The sequence below is a fragment of the Xiphophorus hellerii genome, chromosome 21 (genome assembly GCF_003331165.1).
Source record: "Xiphophorus hellerii strain 12219 chromosome 21, Xiphophorus_hellerii-4.1, whole genome shotgun sequence".
Lineage (NCBI taxonomy): Eukaryota > Metazoa > Chordata > Actinopteri > Cyprinodontiformes > Poeciliidae > Xiphophorus > Xiphophorus hellerii.
Genome location: NC_045692.1, coordinates 19,433,267 through 19,451,351, shown reverse-complemented (window position 1 = coordinate 19,451,351; position 18,085 = coordinate 19,433,267). Strand labels below are relative to the sequence as shown.

The 18,085-nt window shown below is 37.4% G+C and overlaps 1 protein-coding gene across 13 annotated transcripts in view; it reads left to right on the top strand.

The window, feature by feature from the left end:
- The window catches only part of abi1a (abl-interactor 1a), a 56,252-nt gene that overhangs the window by 19,440 nt on the left and 18,727 nt on the right, over positions 1-18,085 (top strand). For 9 of the 13 annotated variants that reach the window (XM_032551704.1, XM_032551703.1, XM_032551708.1 and 6 more), the window contains exons 3-4: positions 12,824-13,000; positions 17,649-17,663. In XM_032551704.1, the coding sequence (XP_032407595.1) occupies positions 12,824-13,000; positions 17,649-17,663 (192 nt within the window). The remainder of the gene's footprint in view (positions 1-12,823; positions 13,001-17,648; positions 17,664-18,085) is intronic. The other 4 variants (XM_032551705.1, XM_032551709.1, XM_032551711.1 and 1 more) reach the window with 1 other exon arrangement.

The window sequence follows — 18,085 nt, the reverse complement described above, 5'->3', positions numbered from 1 at the left end:
TTTGTTTTTGTTTTTTTTTTTACACAAAATCTGAATCCCAGAAAGAAACATCTTGGAAAATAAAATTTTCACCCTTAATATTTACAAGTGAAACGTAAAAGTTTATTTATCAGGTTTAATTGTTCGAAATGTTAAAAGTAAAAAGCGATTCAATGATTTCTGGCTGCTTCATCCAGAACAACACGAGGTTTTCATCAGCGCTGATCCATTTGGGATGCTGTAAATCTCTGCTGGTTGCATTTGGATCTGGCCGGCGTTCGTATTGAACTCTGTGACCGGAGCGATGGAACAACAGGATGAATGCAGAAAACAGCTGACACACACACACACACCCCACACACACCTCTGCTGGTTTGTTCCCACAGCCATGAGGTTTCCAGTCTGCTGTTTGTTTCTGCAGCGTTGTGACAGAAACACACACATGCAGCAGAGCGGCTAGTTAAAGGTGCGCCTGTTTGCTGCAGCGATGACTTCCTGACCTCCTCTTGAGGAAAAGATGGCGGCTGCCTGAACAGGATGTGGAGCGTTGCGGCGTTTTCAGAGTGTGTGTGTTGCTCCCTGTGTTTCCTGCCGATTCCTCGGCTTGTTGGCTGTTTTGGCCTTTCTCTCTTCCTGTAGCTCGTCTTTCTTGCATCGGCTTATGAAAGTAACCCGTCGCTGTGATCTGATCTTTTCGGCTTGTATTGGTTCATCTGGATTTAGCAAGAAGCTGGGAAAACTGAAAACTGTGGGAAAATCTCTTCTTCTAAACCAAAATGACAGGATTGTTGGCTGTAGCTTGATATACTTATCAGTTCATCCAACAACAACAATGTATTTGTAAACAATATAATCAAATTTAAATAAATATCCACTAACATCATTAATGTTTATATTTAATCTTCAAGAATGGAGGAAGTTTAGGTGTGAGTTTAAACTTTTGACGTAAAATTGTCCAGGAATTGCAGATGGACGTAAAAGATTTTGCACTTCGTCCAGAATAAGACTCTGTCCCTCTGATCGTCCACTATTCATTTCATCTATCTGTCAATTTTCCCATCCATCCATCAATCCATCCCTCCTTTCCTTTCTTTCCTTTATTTGGTTTCTGCTGTTTCTCCACCCTGAAGCCTGTAGAAACCTCTGCCTCTCTTTCATTCTGATTTTCTGTATTTAAACTTCCAAGAGGCCATAAAAACAGAAGAGAACTCTGAACGTCACTGGAGTCTTGACCTGAAAAACGTTTCATAAACCCGAAACTGGCAAATGACTCTCAGAACCTGAGAGATCGACGTCTTCAGTAGGTGAGAGTTTCTCAGTCATGTCCCACACACACACGCCCCCCCTCCCTCCTCACACACACACACCCACACTCTCCATCTGTCCAATATGACTAAAGGTTACAAAGCAACTGACTCATCACCCAGTTGGTCTGAGTCTTCTCAGTCATTATTTCCTCTTCCTCATCATCATTACCAGCACATTCTTCACCACTTACCAAACCTAACACTTCTTCTTGGTGAAACTCTGATTGGGTTATTCAAACTCAGATGTTTTGAGTTTTTATCTTTGTTTTTGTTTGGCTCTAGGCCTGAGATTGATTGAGTATTACATCAGAGTTTGTTTGCAGATCTTTAGGACAGGAGGCTGCGTTGGCCGAAGCCCAAAGTGAGATTGGGAAAAGTCAGCCAAGGTGTCTCCATGTGTGCTGCGTAAGCAAACAAAACCCTGACCTTGGCAGGTTTCCTCACTCTCAAAGTTTGTGTATTTTTGCTGTGCTTGGGGCAGAGATAATCTCTCCAGGGTTTCACACCTCCAGCATGCTCAGTGTAGCTCAAAAAGCTGTGTGACGTTACAGGTGAGAGCTTCAGATGACGCCTTAGCTGCAGTCAACCAGACACTCTTAGCGGCCATCTTGGCCAAGTACAGAGTGGAAAGTCTAAAGTCTGGAGACCGTGAGAAGCTGAGGACAGGTGTGATTTAAAGTTTATGGTTCAAATCTGAGATAATTTACTGGCTGGTTTGTCCTCAAGGTTTCTGTGCTACCCTGAAAATGAGTTTCCACTTTCCGTAAAGTATGTTAAATCTGCTGGAACCTGCAAAGTAGTCAAAGTGTGTGGTGTGACAAAACTTACAATACAGTCCCTATTAAATATATGGCAAAAAGTTGAGTTTTTTGGTGTCTGGAAAACGAGCAGTTTCAAAAACCTCCTGTCAGGTTCGAATCATCTAGAACATTGAAAAAATGCAAGAAACAGGAAAAAACAAGAGTTAGATTCTTTATACTCGCGAGGAGACCAGACAGAGATGTGCTTCAGTTATAATCTCCATCTATTCTGGAAGCACATTCTGCCTGCACCTCTCTTATTATTGAAAATCATCCCCTAGTTACAATGCACGTTTCAGCTCTAATCAAAACATATGCAGCTGCAACGTGATCCACATTTCATAAGATAAAGTAGAATATTTACTACAAACAGTATAACTGTATCGGCATTACGCTATATACTATCATTTTATAAACATAAAGAATAGGATGTCCTTCTGCTGAGAAGCCGTCTGATTAGAACTGGTGCCGGCTGTTTCTGCGTCCTTCAGGAGGGCCTCCTTCAACATACTCAGAAACATACTAATTAGTATTTATATAGGTTGTTATTTTAATTCTATCACCTCCCAATTGTTAAGTCACATTGTGCTGTTACCTAGCAACCCCAGGGTAGCTCCAGCACATTTGGTTAGCTGGTTTTATTGTAGTATGCATTGTACAATTGCTACTGGGAAAAACAAGTGTTTTGTTGTTGTTTTACCAATAAAATACTTTGTTGGTAAGTGGTGTAGCAAGAAACTACTTGCTGCACTTCAAAAACACAAAACCTTAACCAAGTAATTTTGGTCTAGTTTCTAGTGCAAATATCTTACAAACGAACTTGTTTGAAGTAAATTTCTTATTATTGATGAAAAAGTACTTGTTCTCTTGGGCAGATAAGGCTTTCTACTCATCCCACCAGTCAGGGAAAAAAAAAGGTGTTGTCATACTTGTGCACCAGCAGATTAATTTCACACAAACGTTGCTACATAGAGACACAGAGGGAAGATATGTACTAGTTAATGGTACAATTGATGGCATAGAAGTATCGCTTGTAAATGTGTATGCACCCAACACGGATGCGCCTGATTTCATAAAGTCACTGTTTAAGGTAATATTACAGCACAGTACTGGGCTGTTGTTGCTGGGTGGGGACTTCAACTGCACTCTGTCACAAATATTGGACAGATTACCCACTCCAAAAACCCCCCTCTCTAGAATGAGTAGGATGCTTAAACATCAAATTATAGAGACGGGTATTGTAGACGTATGGAGAAGCAGGTTTCCCAGAACTAAAGACTTCACTTTCTACTCAAACAGTCATGCCTCCTACTCTAGGATCGACTATTTTTTTACCCCAAAGTCAGAACTGCATAGAATAGTAGATATTGAAATATTACCTATTACTATTTCTGACCATGCACCTATCTTATTAAAATGGAATATAGGACACAGGCTAACATCTAAACAATGGAGGCTTAATACATCCCTGCTTAACGACAAAGTATTCATTGCATTTATTACAGAGGACCTCAAGATATACCTAGAAACTAATACATCTACGGAAACAACACCTCTGATATTATGGGACTGTGCCAAAGCATTCCTTCGGGGCCGTATAATATCCTTCACATCTGCGAGGAAAAAACAGAAGAATGCTAAACAAAAAGATTTGGAGGACAAAATTAAAGAATTAGAGCTTAAACATAAAAGACACGCTTCAGCTAAAATCTTGAAGGAATTAAATGCAACCCGCAGACAACTAAACAGCCTATTGTCAGATAAAGTAGAGGGCAACTTGAGGTTCACTAATCAAAAATATTATGAATATGGCCAGAAGGCTAGTAGGTTATTGGCATTTAGATTGAGGAAACAACAGTCCTCCAACATGGTTCATAAAATAAAATCCCAAGAGTCTATTGAGACAAGACCTGACAAAATAGCAGAGGCCTTTGCAAAATTTTATAAATTATTATATACAAACACCGATACCTGTAATAATGACCAAGAGCTCACAGATTTTTTAAATAATATAAAATTGAACCACTTAACGGATGAGGCGGCGTTGAACTTAGATCAACCGATTGAGGAATGGGAGATCAAGCAGATAATTAAATCGCTTAAGAACAACAAAAGTCCAGGCCCAGATGGATTTACAAACGAGTTTTATAAAACTTTTCTAGATCTTCTGGCCCCCCTGCTATTAAAAGCATATCACCATGCTTTAAAATCCAAAACTATGGCACCATCTTGGACAGAAGCCACTATAGTAGTAATCCACAAAGAGGGTAAGGATCCTACAGACTGCCAGTCCTATAGACCTATATCACTGTTGAATACAGATTCACGCATACTCACAGCAATCCTAGCAAGACGACTTAACAAATTCATCACCCAAATCATACATCCCGATCAGACAGGATTTATTGTAGGCAGGTACTATGCTGATAATCTAAGGCGCTTACTAAACATAACAAGCGTTCAAAAAGAGAGAAAGATTGAATCAGCAATTATATCCTTAGATGCCCAAAAGGCGTTTGACAGAGTGTCTTGGAAATACTTAATTCATACTTTGAAATGTTTTGGATTTGGCCCACATTTTGTTGACTGGGTGCAAACACTTTACTCCTCTCCACAGGCAGCAGTTAAAGTTAATGGCTTTAGATCAGCTAGATTTTCATTAGAACGGGGGTGCAGACAGGGGTGCCCGCTATCACCCCTTCTGTTTGCCGTTAGTATTGAACCGTTAGCCCAAATCATTAGAGATGATGCTAATATTAAAGGGATAGAAATTAACAAGGAAGTACACAAAATCTCATTATATGCTGATGATGTATTATTGTATTTGACGGAACCTAAATCAACAATCCCCCACCTGAAAGAGCTCATCTCTCAATATGGATTTTACTCAGGCTACAAAATCAACATAGAAAAGACGGAAGCTATGGATGTAAATGGCACAATTTCAGACTTCATAAAAGCACAGAGTGGCTTTAAGTGGCCCAAGAACGGTATCAAATATCTGGGTATTCAAATACCTCCACTTCTATGTGACCTCTATGAGGCAAACTATAGCAAACTTCTACGAGTCATTAGAAATGACCTGGAGCGTTGGGATACACTCCCTATCTCTCTGATAGGTCGTGTTGAAAGTATCCGTATGAACGTTTTGCCAAGACTACTCTATCTATTCCAGATGCTACCGGTGGAGATTCCCAAATCTACCTTTGACACTTTAGATAAAATGATAACTGGATTCATTTGGCAAAAAAAGAGACCTAGAATCAGATTGAAAACCCTGCAGTTACCTAAACTCAAAGGAGGCCTCAAACTCCCAAACTTAAAATATTATTACTGGGCTGCACAACTTAAACCCTTATTAGTATGGCTACAAAATAGTGCAGATACTCGTTGGCTGGAAATAGAGGAAAGCAGGTGCTCAATACCACTACAAACATTACCTTTCTTAGATACTCCTGCAAAGGAAATGACAATCTGGACAAAAAACACCCTCAAAGTTTGGAACAAAATACAATCGGCTTTTAAATTATCAAAACAGATTTCACTTTTATCAAATATAGGATATATGAAGACATTTACACCGAACAACTTAGATTCTGGGTTCAAAAACTGGTCTAATTATGGGCTATCTCATATCCACCAATTAATTAATAAGGGGAATTTCAAAACCTTTGAACAGATAAAAAGTGAATTTGGCCTCCCTAAGACGGACTTCTATAGATACTTACAACTTAGAACCTTTGTGACGACACACAACAATTGGACTAAACTTCTTGAATCTACACCTATAGAAAATTTCCTAATGGACATACAAAGGGGAAAGGGAAATGATAAAGTAATTAGTAAAATATATGACCTGTTTCTGTCCATAAATGTGCACGATTCCACAAACATAAAGCATAAATGGGAGACTGAATTGCAGGAGTCAATAGCAGGAGACACATGGGAAGAAATATGTACTGAAGCACAATTAACAACAAATTCTAATACATGGAGAGAATTCAAATGGAAAGTAATAGTCCGGTTTTTCAGAACACCAGCAATAACCAGTAAAATGAACCCAACACAACCCAGTCCATGCTGGAGAAACTGTGGGACGCAGAATGCAAATCATACTCATATCTTTTGGGCTTGTCCTAAACTAAGTGTATTCTGGGAGGACATTTTTGAAGCTCTCAAGGTAATTTTTAGAAGAAATGTTCCAAAAACCCCCTTTGTGGCAATTTTGGGAGTAATACCCGATGGATTGGACAGGAAGGATGATAGATATCTTCTAAGAATCTTGCTTACAGCAGCATTGAAATGCATAACTATCAGATGGCTGAAGCCAGGACCTCCTACATATAACACATGGATACAAAAAGTTTGGGACATTCATTTGATGGAAGAAATCACATATTCCTTAAGGCTTCAAAAAACAGTTGTTAATATAAGGTGGAGCTCTGTCATACCGTTATTATTTCAGTGACACAATAACAGGATTGCCCTTTTGCACTTGTGTGTTCTCTTGGGTCGGTCTAAAATACCATGGTGGGAACCACTTTAACTCAGGGAGGATTTAATCGTATGTTTTGTATTTTTTTTTATTTTGCTGTTATCTGTCTGTTGATTTCGTTTTGTTGTTCTGTAATCATTATTACATTTGTTAAGAACACCTACTGTCTCATCTCCTGTTGCCAAGTTGTAATGCAGATGACAAATGTCAGTAAGAGACGGAAGAATGTAACCTTCAACATGTGTTGTAAAAAATAAAAAAAAATAAAGTTCAAAAAAAAAAAAAAAAAAAAAAAAAAAGTACTTGTTCCATTGGCAGATAAATGTTTATAAAATGGAAAGATGTCTTGTTATAAGTTAAATAATCTGCCAATGGAACAAGTACATTTTCATCAATAATACTGAAATATTTACTTAAGACAAGCCTCTAATCTTCCTGAAAAGTGACTTTTAAGTTAGTTTTGTCTTATTTCAAGCTTTCTAAGATATTTGCTCTAGAAACTAGACCAAAAATTATCGGTCAAATTTTGTCTTTTTGCAAGGATTCTTGTTGGTTGTGCAGGAGGCTCCACTTCTGCTTTTCAAAGATGCACAGTTGTATAGTTACGCATCTGTTTGCTGGGATTTTCACGTGTGAGTGTAAACGTTGAATTGGGGTGTGTGGCCAGCAGCAGTTTATTGGGTGTGGTTGAAGTGAACTCTGGTGCGGTTTGAATGCAGATGGGAACACCAAGTGGACCAGAAACGGCTCCAAAAGCAGGAATCGGACCACAGCGCAGAGCATTCTGGTTAAATTCAACCAAAACAAACACGCAAGTCTAACTCTATTAGGAGAAATGGCTCATGGTCTTTTTCTAAAGACAAAAGGGAAATCCTACAACCACTCTATTTTTGCGTACATTTCTTGAAGAAAGAAGTTGCGCTCAGTGTCTTCTTTAGAAGTTTTCTTGTTGGTTTCTTCTTCAGTGGTTCTTGGTGCAGCGCCACCACAGGTAAGCAGGGGAACTGGTTTTTCAATTAGTTTGGTTTGTCTTTTCTCAGTCCAAGGTGAAGCTGAACTTCACATTGGACTTCACATTTATATATAAATATACATTTTCACCAGTTGAAAATGTAACAAATGTTGCAATAGTCCAGTTGGTTTGCCCAAAATGAAAGCTAAGAAATTTGAGACACTCTCAGTCTGTTCCAGCTGAGTATGAGCTTTGAAAAACCTTTTTTGTTCCACTAAACAATTTTGCGCTGCTTTGTGTTGGTGCAGCACATAAAATCAGAATAAAATGCGTTGAAGTTTGTGGTTGTAATATGACAAAATGTGGGAAGGTGGGCGTAATATTAATCATTTTATCATTAGCTATATTTACCAGAAGCTTTTTGAGGAAGATATTTTCTCCTCTGACCTCTGATCCCTCCCACTGGTTTAGTTTTCAGTATTATTATTCAGTCTCTCTGGACTTGAGACCTTTTAAGCATCTTTGCTGACATCTTTAAGTCCGTCCGACTGGGCTGTGCAGAACAAAATGATGTTGTGATATGTTTCAGTTCAGTTTTTGTTTCTCAGAAGAGTGGACACCCATGTAACAGTTTCTGACAGGAAGCAGAAAACCTAAATATAGTTTGTGTTTCGGTCCATTCATAGATCATCATTCAGAGTCAAAATGGCTTCAATCTCCAGCAGTTTCACCTTTAAATCCTGGTTTATGTCAGTTTTTCTTTGCTTAGATTTTGTTTTTACAGTGGGTAGTTTGATTTCTACTTTACAACATTTAAACATTTGGGATCAGTAATGTATTTTTCAATTTAATTTGAATTAAGAAAGCATTTCAGTCACTTAAATGAATTTTCCACTTCAAAACATTTAATGTTGATGAAGAAACCTCCTTATAGGTGTTTGAACATTTTTACAGTGTTCTAAAACTGAAGTCATGTGTGAGATAATTTTTTTGTGTAATTAACTCAAAAAAAGATTATCTAGGTATTTTAATTCTTAGAATATATTCAATTTCTGAAAATGTATGTAAATTCTGGGAATTTATTTTAAAATTGTTTATTTTTATTCTGGAATTATTTATTTATTCATTCATTCTTACTTTTATTCGTAGTATTTATGGATTTTTATTTATTTTACTTCTGGATTTTTACTTATTTATGTGTTGACATATTTAATTATTAAGCCATTCATTTTAATTGTGGGTATTTATTTATTTTGTTTCATTTATCCATTTATTTCTTTTAATTCTTATCAATTTATCCATTTTATTTAATTATGGGTTTATATCTCTACAAAATAACTTGTTTTATTTTAACTCTGGGAATTCTGCTACTTCCTAATAATTATTTGATTCCCCAAAAGGGAGTAAAAATGTGGGTGGCATTAACAAGACATTTTCCTCTTATAAGTGAAATAATCTGCCAGTTCAAGTCAATATTTAGGAATTATGGACTTAAAACAAGCTCTTGTATCTTGCTAAAAAATTCTTGTAAGTTAGTTTTGTCGTATTTCAAATGTATCAAGATATTTGCACTTGAAACAATACCAAAATACATAGTAAGATTTTGTGTTTTTGCAGTGAACGGCGTTCCTATGTATAAGAAGTTTAGAAAAGTTGTAATTTTCTAAAATTACCTTTTGAATCCTCTCCAGACGTATTACAGTACGTCACCTTGTTGGATCCTTTGGTGTTGATGATTATATTTTAAAAATAGCTGCCAGTTTGTTAGATTTGAAGCAGCCAGATTTCCTTAAACATAATGGAAACAGTCTGGTTCTTGTAACCACTGACAACACAACAATCAGCCACGGCGCTGACTCACTCGTATCCCAAACTGATGAAGTCCAGAGATCTTCTTTTCTCATGACTAAAGATTAATTGTACCATTTAAATGTGTGGTGTACTTCTGCTGGGCAAGGGATCAGTTTCAGAAGTTTGAACTTTAAAACTGGAAAGTCTGTATCTGGTGAGTAAAAAAAGAAAAAAAAAACCCACCAGAGCCAGAATGTTCTGGAAAACTGGCAACCATTCTCGAACATATGTGTGTCATTCATTGACATCACATGTGAATAATCTGGCTTTAAAGGTTCTGCTTCTTTCCCATCTAAGAGTTGGATTCCTCAACTAAATGGCTGAGAAACTTATCACAATATAAGCATTTCATATCAGTCAATATCGATAATCATTTATTAGTTTTAAATATCTGAAATACTGTGCAGCCTTTCCTGTTTTATCCACAGTTCTAACTCCACACTATTTATTTTTAAGCAGTTACGAGGCGAAACCTTAAACTGCTGCTGCGCCAGTTACCCAGCATCTTGTTGCTAGGTAACCAAAGAATGACTGAGTTGCTAGGTAACCAAAGAATGACTGAGTTGCTAGGTAACCAAAGAACAAGTGGGTTAGTTGATTCGTGAACTTTGTTTAGCTAGCTTTGAGAGGTGAAGCGACTAAAGTCTTTCCTCTGCCTACATCCCCCAGAATGCTGTGTGGTTCTGGATCGGAGTATACAGTATATGGAATATTCTATCAGATGTGTATTGCTGTTGATCATGCGTCTATTGCCATATACTGTATATATTATTGATTTATTGTCCAACCCTACTTCTGGGTGATTTAAAATGTTCTGGTTTGTTTATTACATTTGCATCTATTTAGCTCTGCTCAGACATTGTTCGGTGGATTCTGATGCAGGTTCAAAGGAATCTTGTGTTTCTTTGTAAATTTTTTTTTATTGACCAATCCAATGAGTAACATTCTTTTCGGAGCTGCAGCTGTTTTCTGTGCATGCAGGAAGGAGGGGAGCCGCCTTTTCACTTCCCTCATTCTGCCAGCTGGACTGATGTTTGTCCTGCTGATCAAACCAGATGGCATCCAGCTTTAGATCTAGTCTTTCTGTTTGTTGTGTTTTTAGAAAGAGTTCCCCTCTTTCTGCAAAACTGTCGAAACACTGAGTTCCTTTGCAATAAGGATAATACCCACCTGTTTAGAGTTGCTTTTCATTGATAATAACTGGAACATTTCTCAACATATTTTATGTATATTTGCTTGATGATTTTGATTATGACATTTGACAAAATGTAAAGTTTATTGCTTGTTTCATAATTTGTGACTGTATAATGTTTTTATAATGTAAAATAAAAATAAAAAAAACCCATTAAGTTATTGCCAAAAAACATCTGTTTTATTTGGTTATTTGTTTTAGTGTTTGGGTTGCTTTTTTAGAAGCAGTTGAGACCCAAATGGAGGTACAATAACATTCGAAATGTGAATTTTGCATAATAGATCCTCTTTAAAATATAATTTTCTATTGGTTTTATGTAATATAAAAATTTTCTGAGACCCTGAATGTCAGATTTTTATTATCTAGAAGCCATGGTCATTGAAATTCTCATGCTGTTTGGATAAATGTAACATTTAATAGAAAACAAGCAGCCTGAGGGATGTAGAAATTGATTTAGTAGGGGGATTTAACTTAGTTATATAAATACAATCTTACCTGAAGCAGTCAATGTTTTATATATGTTATGTATTTTTGTTCTTTTTGCATATTTGATCAAATATTGATCTGTTTTCCTGTTTATTTTTGGCTCTGTTGTTTCCCACCTTCAGATAAAATGTCTCTTATCAATATTAAAATGTTTCCCATCTGAATTTGGTGAAAATGACTGTCATTCATTCTCCGTCGTTTTTCCTAATCTGAACGGATGGGAAAGGAGGAATATTTCTTTTGTTTTATGAAAACTCTCTGTGGGAGCAATTACACAGGACCTTCTCTGCCTGTTATGAAATATTAATTGTTCAGGTTGGTTTTTCCTGCGGATTTCTGCTTTGCATCTTCCTTCATATGTAGTTACTCTTTAATCTGATTATATTCACACAAGACTTGAAATCCCACATAAATCACATTGTTGTGGGCCTGTTAACCAACCAGAGCAACCCTGATGAGCTCATGTCTGCGTGTCAAACTTCAGGACAGAGTCTGGAGGAAAAGAGTTGGAGTTCAGTCGACATCCAGATCTTTGTATGAAAGGAATCTTCTGTTGCTGCTGTGTAGCTGGAGTTGTTTTTCTGGTTGGTCTTTGAAAATGAAGGGCAAATTTTCCCTTACATTAGTTCTGATCAGTTGTTTGAGATTCCCACTTTGGCTCTACAACTTGTTATAAACTTAATGTGACTCATACGTATTTCTCATGTGATGTCACACTTCCGTGAACTTTGTAGCCGACAGCCATCTTGGCAGGCAGTTGCTATGGAGTTGCTATGACAACAATAAACAAGCGACAAGCTTAGAACTAGCCCTCGCCTCATTCCTATCTAACTTATAAACAATTTAAGTACATTACAACTATTACTTGTTTACAATTTTTGAGTGCTCTACCCACCTCTTTGTGATACTAAGATAAATATTAGTGATATTTACTTTAGTTCTTGTAGCTAAGCTAGCAAAATTAGCTTAGCTAATGTAGTTTCTATCTGCTAGCAAAGACTTACATGTAGCCTACGTGTTTGTTTATGCATGTACTTACTCTATCAGTGACCAGAACCCTGTTATTCACAAGAAGAGTTTGTACGTTTTTTACAAAGTATGCTCCTCCATATTGTACGCAGCCTTCCTGTTCACTAGGTAGTTAACTGTGTCATAATTTGAGATTGGAGGCAGCTTTCCCACGTCGTCTAACATATTTTCCTTCTCCATCTCGTACGAGTCTTGTATCTTCCTCTTGCACATTGGTCAAGAGTGCCAATATATTTTCTCTTTGTTGGTTTGGAATCCATTGGTCGGCTATGCATTGTGCTGCGCTTGCCTACTAAGATGGCGCAGATCACTTTCGATTCAGACTTGTGGGAACTACATATTGATACAAAAAAGTCCCTTTTTTTTTTTAAACTCCAACTGGTCAAGTACTGGACCAGAAAGTCCGACTGAGCTTTCCAGTCGCTACAATAATATGTCATGGTCAACAGTGTTGAACCGTGCTCAGAAGAAGGTAAAATAATCAATAACATTGTTGTCAGACACCACTGACATTATTTTAGGAGGGGACATGACCCTTGTACTTTTTCAAAAAGCAGTTTTTACAGTCCCAAAGTAAATGGATACAAGTCAAGTGCTAGGACCGCTTGGAAAACAGCCGCTCACTGAATTGATGCTTGGTATAAATATATCAGCTTCTGATGGAAAAACATTTAATTAAACCCTCCTTATCACTTCATCTCATCACCGCTCTACTTCCTCTATTGTTTCCAGACGGTGGACATACACAAGGAGAAGGTTGCCAGGCGGGAGATCGGGATCCTCACCACCAACAAAAACACAGCGAGGACTCATAAGATCGTCGCTCCGGCCAACTTGGAGCGGCCCGTCAGGTACATCAGGAAGCCGATTGACTACAATGTCCTGGACGATGTTGGCCATGGGGTGAAGGTGAGCGCTTTCAAGGTTTTCCTTAACGTTACAAACATCTGGGACTCTTTAAAATGTAAGATATCTGTTGGTTCAGATCTACCACTTCCTTTCTGTTTTTGTCCCCTTACAGTTTTCTTCAGCTTTTGCTTTCTTGTAAAACATAAATGTCTCGGATCATCCAAAAAATTAGACAAAGATTGAAGTCAACCTGGCCAAATGTGAGAAAGTGAGGATTTAAGCCTCTAAAAGGTTTTATTCAACACAAGAAATACACACTTGGATGTAGCGTGGCGCTTTGTAGACATGTAGTGAAGTAGAAAGTACAGATACTTACCGTAAAATGTAGTGGAGTAAAAGTTTTAAAAAAGAAAAATGTGCTGGAATTCTGCTTGGGTTGCTAGGTAACCCTAGACTCAGCTTAGGTTGCTAGGTAACGGAATGTGACTTAGCAATTGGAAGGTTCAAAACGGCTCATTTTCCAGACTCCAAATAAATTATTTTTTTTAGGCGATTTGGCTGTTTTTAGAAGCAGTTGAGATACAAAAAACATACAAAATGTTAATTTTACATAATTCGTCCAATTTAATAAAAAGAAAAAAAGAAAAAATCATTATCTGAAACAAAAAAGAGAAGAAACAAGGGGGGAAAAAAATCTCTCATACCACTATTTCCAAATCTGTACCTTGTTCACACTCTTCTCTCTCTCTTGTACTTCCTCTTTCATCTTCACAAAGCCCCCCCCCAAACCGCCTGGCCCCCGGGGAAAAGGTTTGCATGTGAGTTGGTGGGAACCAAACGGGGGTGGAGATGAACCGTAAAGAAAGAGATTACATCATGCAGCTTTCAGAAAACCGATCTGTTCTCAGAGCTTTGTGAAAGAGGCAACGGAACCGAATTTGCAAGATTTTTCAGAGCACTTAGATCCTCATAATCTTGTTGTGGAGTTATTTAGATGTCGGTCAGCTTGATCTAAAAGGTCTTCAGGAAGCTTTTTGATGCAATAAACCTCTCTCACTCTCAGGGTCAGAAATTTGTCCCAACATAGTGACATAATTCCCGATGTTTCCCCGCGTCTGTCCTGTCTCTGGAGTGTCTTCTGTCCCATCAGTCAGACAATCGATGGCAGCCGTCACATGGATTTCATTAGCAGCCAGTTTTGAAGTTAATTAATCCAGAAAACCTCTGATCTTTTTGTTTTGCTCTTATAATAGGAAGATTCTTGTAGCATAAACTGGATTTTCTCATGTATGCGGTTGCAGAAATGCTAGATTTCATCTGTCTGTGTGGGGAAACATAAAAACCAATCCATGTTTCTGCTGTGGTCTTCATGGCTAACCTTCTTCTAATCTGTTTACGTCACCGTCCAAAGAGCCAATCAATACCTGATGTCAATACTCTGTATTAGTTTATGTGGGCCTTTCAGTGGCGACATGCTTTACTTACTGACCAGAATCAATGATGTGGTGGGGGGGCTTTAATTAATGTTTATGGGTAAAATCAAAATATTCGCCTGAGGGTGGATTTTGGCCTAAAAGTTGATTTATTTGACACAAAATCCTGCAATCAGATTCAGAAATAGAATAACTGATTCATCCTGTTTTGACGATTAATCGCATAAAAGTTTGCACGTTCTGCAGATTTTTCATTTAAGCCTTTATTATAAAATGTTAAAAATGCATTACAGATGCAAATAAATTCCTTTTTAAATGAGAAAATGAACATTGTGTTGCCTAAAATGCAACAGCATTTGATTAGTGTGCTTTTCTTTGTTTTAAATGTAAAATACATGGATTTTTTTGTATTGACTTGGTTGCATCTTTGACTTTGTTGTTCTTTCACTAAAGAAAGAACTGTCGCCTGTTTTAAAGTTAATACACTCAAAGGATGCTAACCATGCTAATATAACATGCTTAATATACACTTTAAATAGTCAATCTGTTCATTTTACAGCAGCTGAATCACTTCAGTCAGGGCGTTTTGTAAATCCAGGGACATCTAACATCTAATTTTAAAACCCTGACGTCATCCCAGCTGGATTCCTGAATGTCTCGCTGACTAGATTGAACATAATCTGACAGGAGGAGTAAATGTCATTATGTCACCAACAGAGCGCCTTACAGATGAACACTACTCCTGAACTGATACTTCAAACTAGGGCTGAAACGATTTATCGGATTAATCGTGATGAATTATTAAATCGAATAATTAAGTGGAGTTATAGATATAAAAAAGGCAATTTAGCTGAATGAACAACACAGTCAGAGCTGTGATTAAGCCAAAAATGCAACTTTTTGTGCAATTTTGCATTAAAAGTGTCATTATTTACCAAATGAAACTTCATGAAAACAGTGGCAAAAATTTACAAAGACTCCTTCATGTTCACAACAGCATTATTTCATATTTACGACAGTGTTATGCCAGTGTTATGCACTCAACTTCAAATTTAAAGTATCTTATTCAGAAAAGGAATTGAATTATTAGTTTATTTGCATTCTTTAATGTATTTCGTATAAAAAGCTTAGTGGTTAAAGTAGAACATCTGCAGATTATGCCCGTTTCTTTTATCCGATTGTCAGAATAATTGATTATGAAAATAATTGTTCGTTGGAGCACTAAAACATACAACTGAATGTGTAAACAGTTGGATTTTTAAAAAGTTTTTCTTGTTCTTCTCTGAAAGTGATGCCCACACCAGGACGTCTTGGGCCTCAGATCCTTTATCTACTGTAGATGCCCTGTTGGTAGATATAATGGAAATGAGCTGGATTGTTTCTCTTTCTTTTAGCAGCATTTAAGCGTTTGGTTTCCTTTAATAATAACAAAGTCCAAGCTGCATTATTTAGAGATTCACCGACTTTCCTGTAGCTCTGCTTGATTGCAGCTTTTATCCAAACTCAACATGCCCAAGTCCTGACTAACCTGATATCGATCACCGAAACATTTCCACACTGATTCAGCAGAACAGATGCAGCGTTTCCCATTCAGATGAGGCGCCGCGGTTTCTGAATTTCCACCATGACCTAGATAGTAAATTGAATCTGTTTGCGAGCTGATGGAAGAGATTAATCTGAATGTGAAATCTGAGTTAAATCAACTGAGTTAAATGGCTTTATTTTTCTGAAAAGAGGCTGATGATGCCACAGTTTTGCTCCCAGTTGGGTCTTTTTATCGCACAGCTTTCTGCAGAGGCCACCAGGGAAGCTGCATTATAGATGAGCCACTTGACTCTGTAGCAGCGTTGGCTCGCCTCGATACCAGGATGTAAACTAAAGCTGCCAAAGCTGTGACAATTAAACATTATTTTTGGTCTTCACTTGGAAATAGAGAATAGAGAAACACACTGATTCTCACTTTTCATTTTGAAGTTTTAGATGTAGATATTTTTTAGGCCATCATCATTAGTTTTATTTTATTTTATGTTGTGATCTTGTGACAAAGCTGTCGGCTCCCATTGCTCAACTTTAAAATCGATCCATCAATAACAGTGGTATCAATTATTACTTCCAAAAACTATGAGTTGTTGTGTAATGTCTGAATTTCTTGTGCTTATGTAGAAATTGTTCACACAGAAGTCTGATTGTAGATGAATTTAATATTTAACATGAACAATCACGCAAAAAAAAAAAAAAAGTCAGATTGGATCAAAAAATCTGAATTTTGTGAATGAGGATATTCTGATTAAGGAAGAAGCTGAAATAGACAAGAAAATCTGGGTTAAATATCATTGATATCATCAATAAAGCGTCCAATAATATCTCATCGGCATGTTCTCCTTTTTAAGGGGTTAAAGAATAAAAACGACAAACTTTTCGTAAAGTGTTCAACCGTCAAGTTGCTTGAAATGGAAACCGTGACCTTCTATGATCTAGAGTCAAACCTCTTTAGGATCTCCATCTTGCTTGTAGTTTCCACAAGTCAGAACCGGATGTGGAACCTCCATCTTGGTAGGCTAGCGCAGCGCAAAGCATGGATAAACCATGGCTTTGAGATCAAGAAAAAGAAAGTATATGGAAAAAAAGTTTGACTTGATAGTTGTACTTATTGTTTATAAGTTAGCTAGAGCTAGTTTTAAGTTGTTATGGCAACTCCTTAGCAACCGTCAAGACAGTTACAGATACCTACCAAGATGGCTGTCAGCTACAACCATCTTGTTGTTGTAGCTGACAACAACAAGATGGTTGTTCCTGTAAGGGTGACGTCACATGAAGTTCCCGTAAGGGTGACGTCACATGAGAACTACAGTATGTATTGGTGTTAAAAGTGGCTAACTTTGAATCATTCCACTCTGCAAAACTTCCTCACCAAATTCTTGCACTTATTAGAACCAATTATATTTTTGTTTACAGACCAATAAAACATTTAATCATTTTCATATCTGATCGTCTGCTCACAGGTAAAGTCAGGTTAGCTGAAAACCTTCTGGTTCTGCTTGTAAGACCTCTTGATTAGATAGTTAGATTTCTTTGGAGTTTGACTTTAAGGACTTGGAATGGTTCTGGGTTATTGGACCCACTGTGTTTTCCTCTGATTGTGTAGCATGTAACTGCTGACCCTCCCTAGTGTTGCAAAATGTTGACTCAGTGTAAATAAGGAATTACATGGCTATGTTGACATGCCCTCTTTCTGTTTCTCTGTTTTTGCTCATATTTTCTTCTTCCATGCTAAGTGGCTAAAAGCCAAGGTAAGTGTAGTCTGTTATGTGATCCTTTTTGTTTAGTCCTCTATTTGTTCCCTTTCCCATCAGATCCCTGTAAGTGTGAAGTAATGGTGTTGTTTCCCATGTTAACCAACCTGTAGTCCTTTCTGTGGAAAAACAAAAACATCCCATAGTACCCACCTTGTCTCTTTACCAACCATGTTGTAAATTAGCTGTAATTTAGGACTTTTCCACCATAGCTGTTTCAATGTTACACTTATACTGGTGCTATAAATTCAAAGCAGTCAGTAGATTTGGTCCAAATTGGTCCAGTTTGCTTTGTTTTAATTGATTGTTGCTCTCCGTAAACCCACCTCCAGTCCATGTTTTAAAAATCATGACATGTTTCCTGTACATGGCTTGCAAAGTTTTGGTGTGGGTCATTCACGTTACTTGGTTGCTTAATC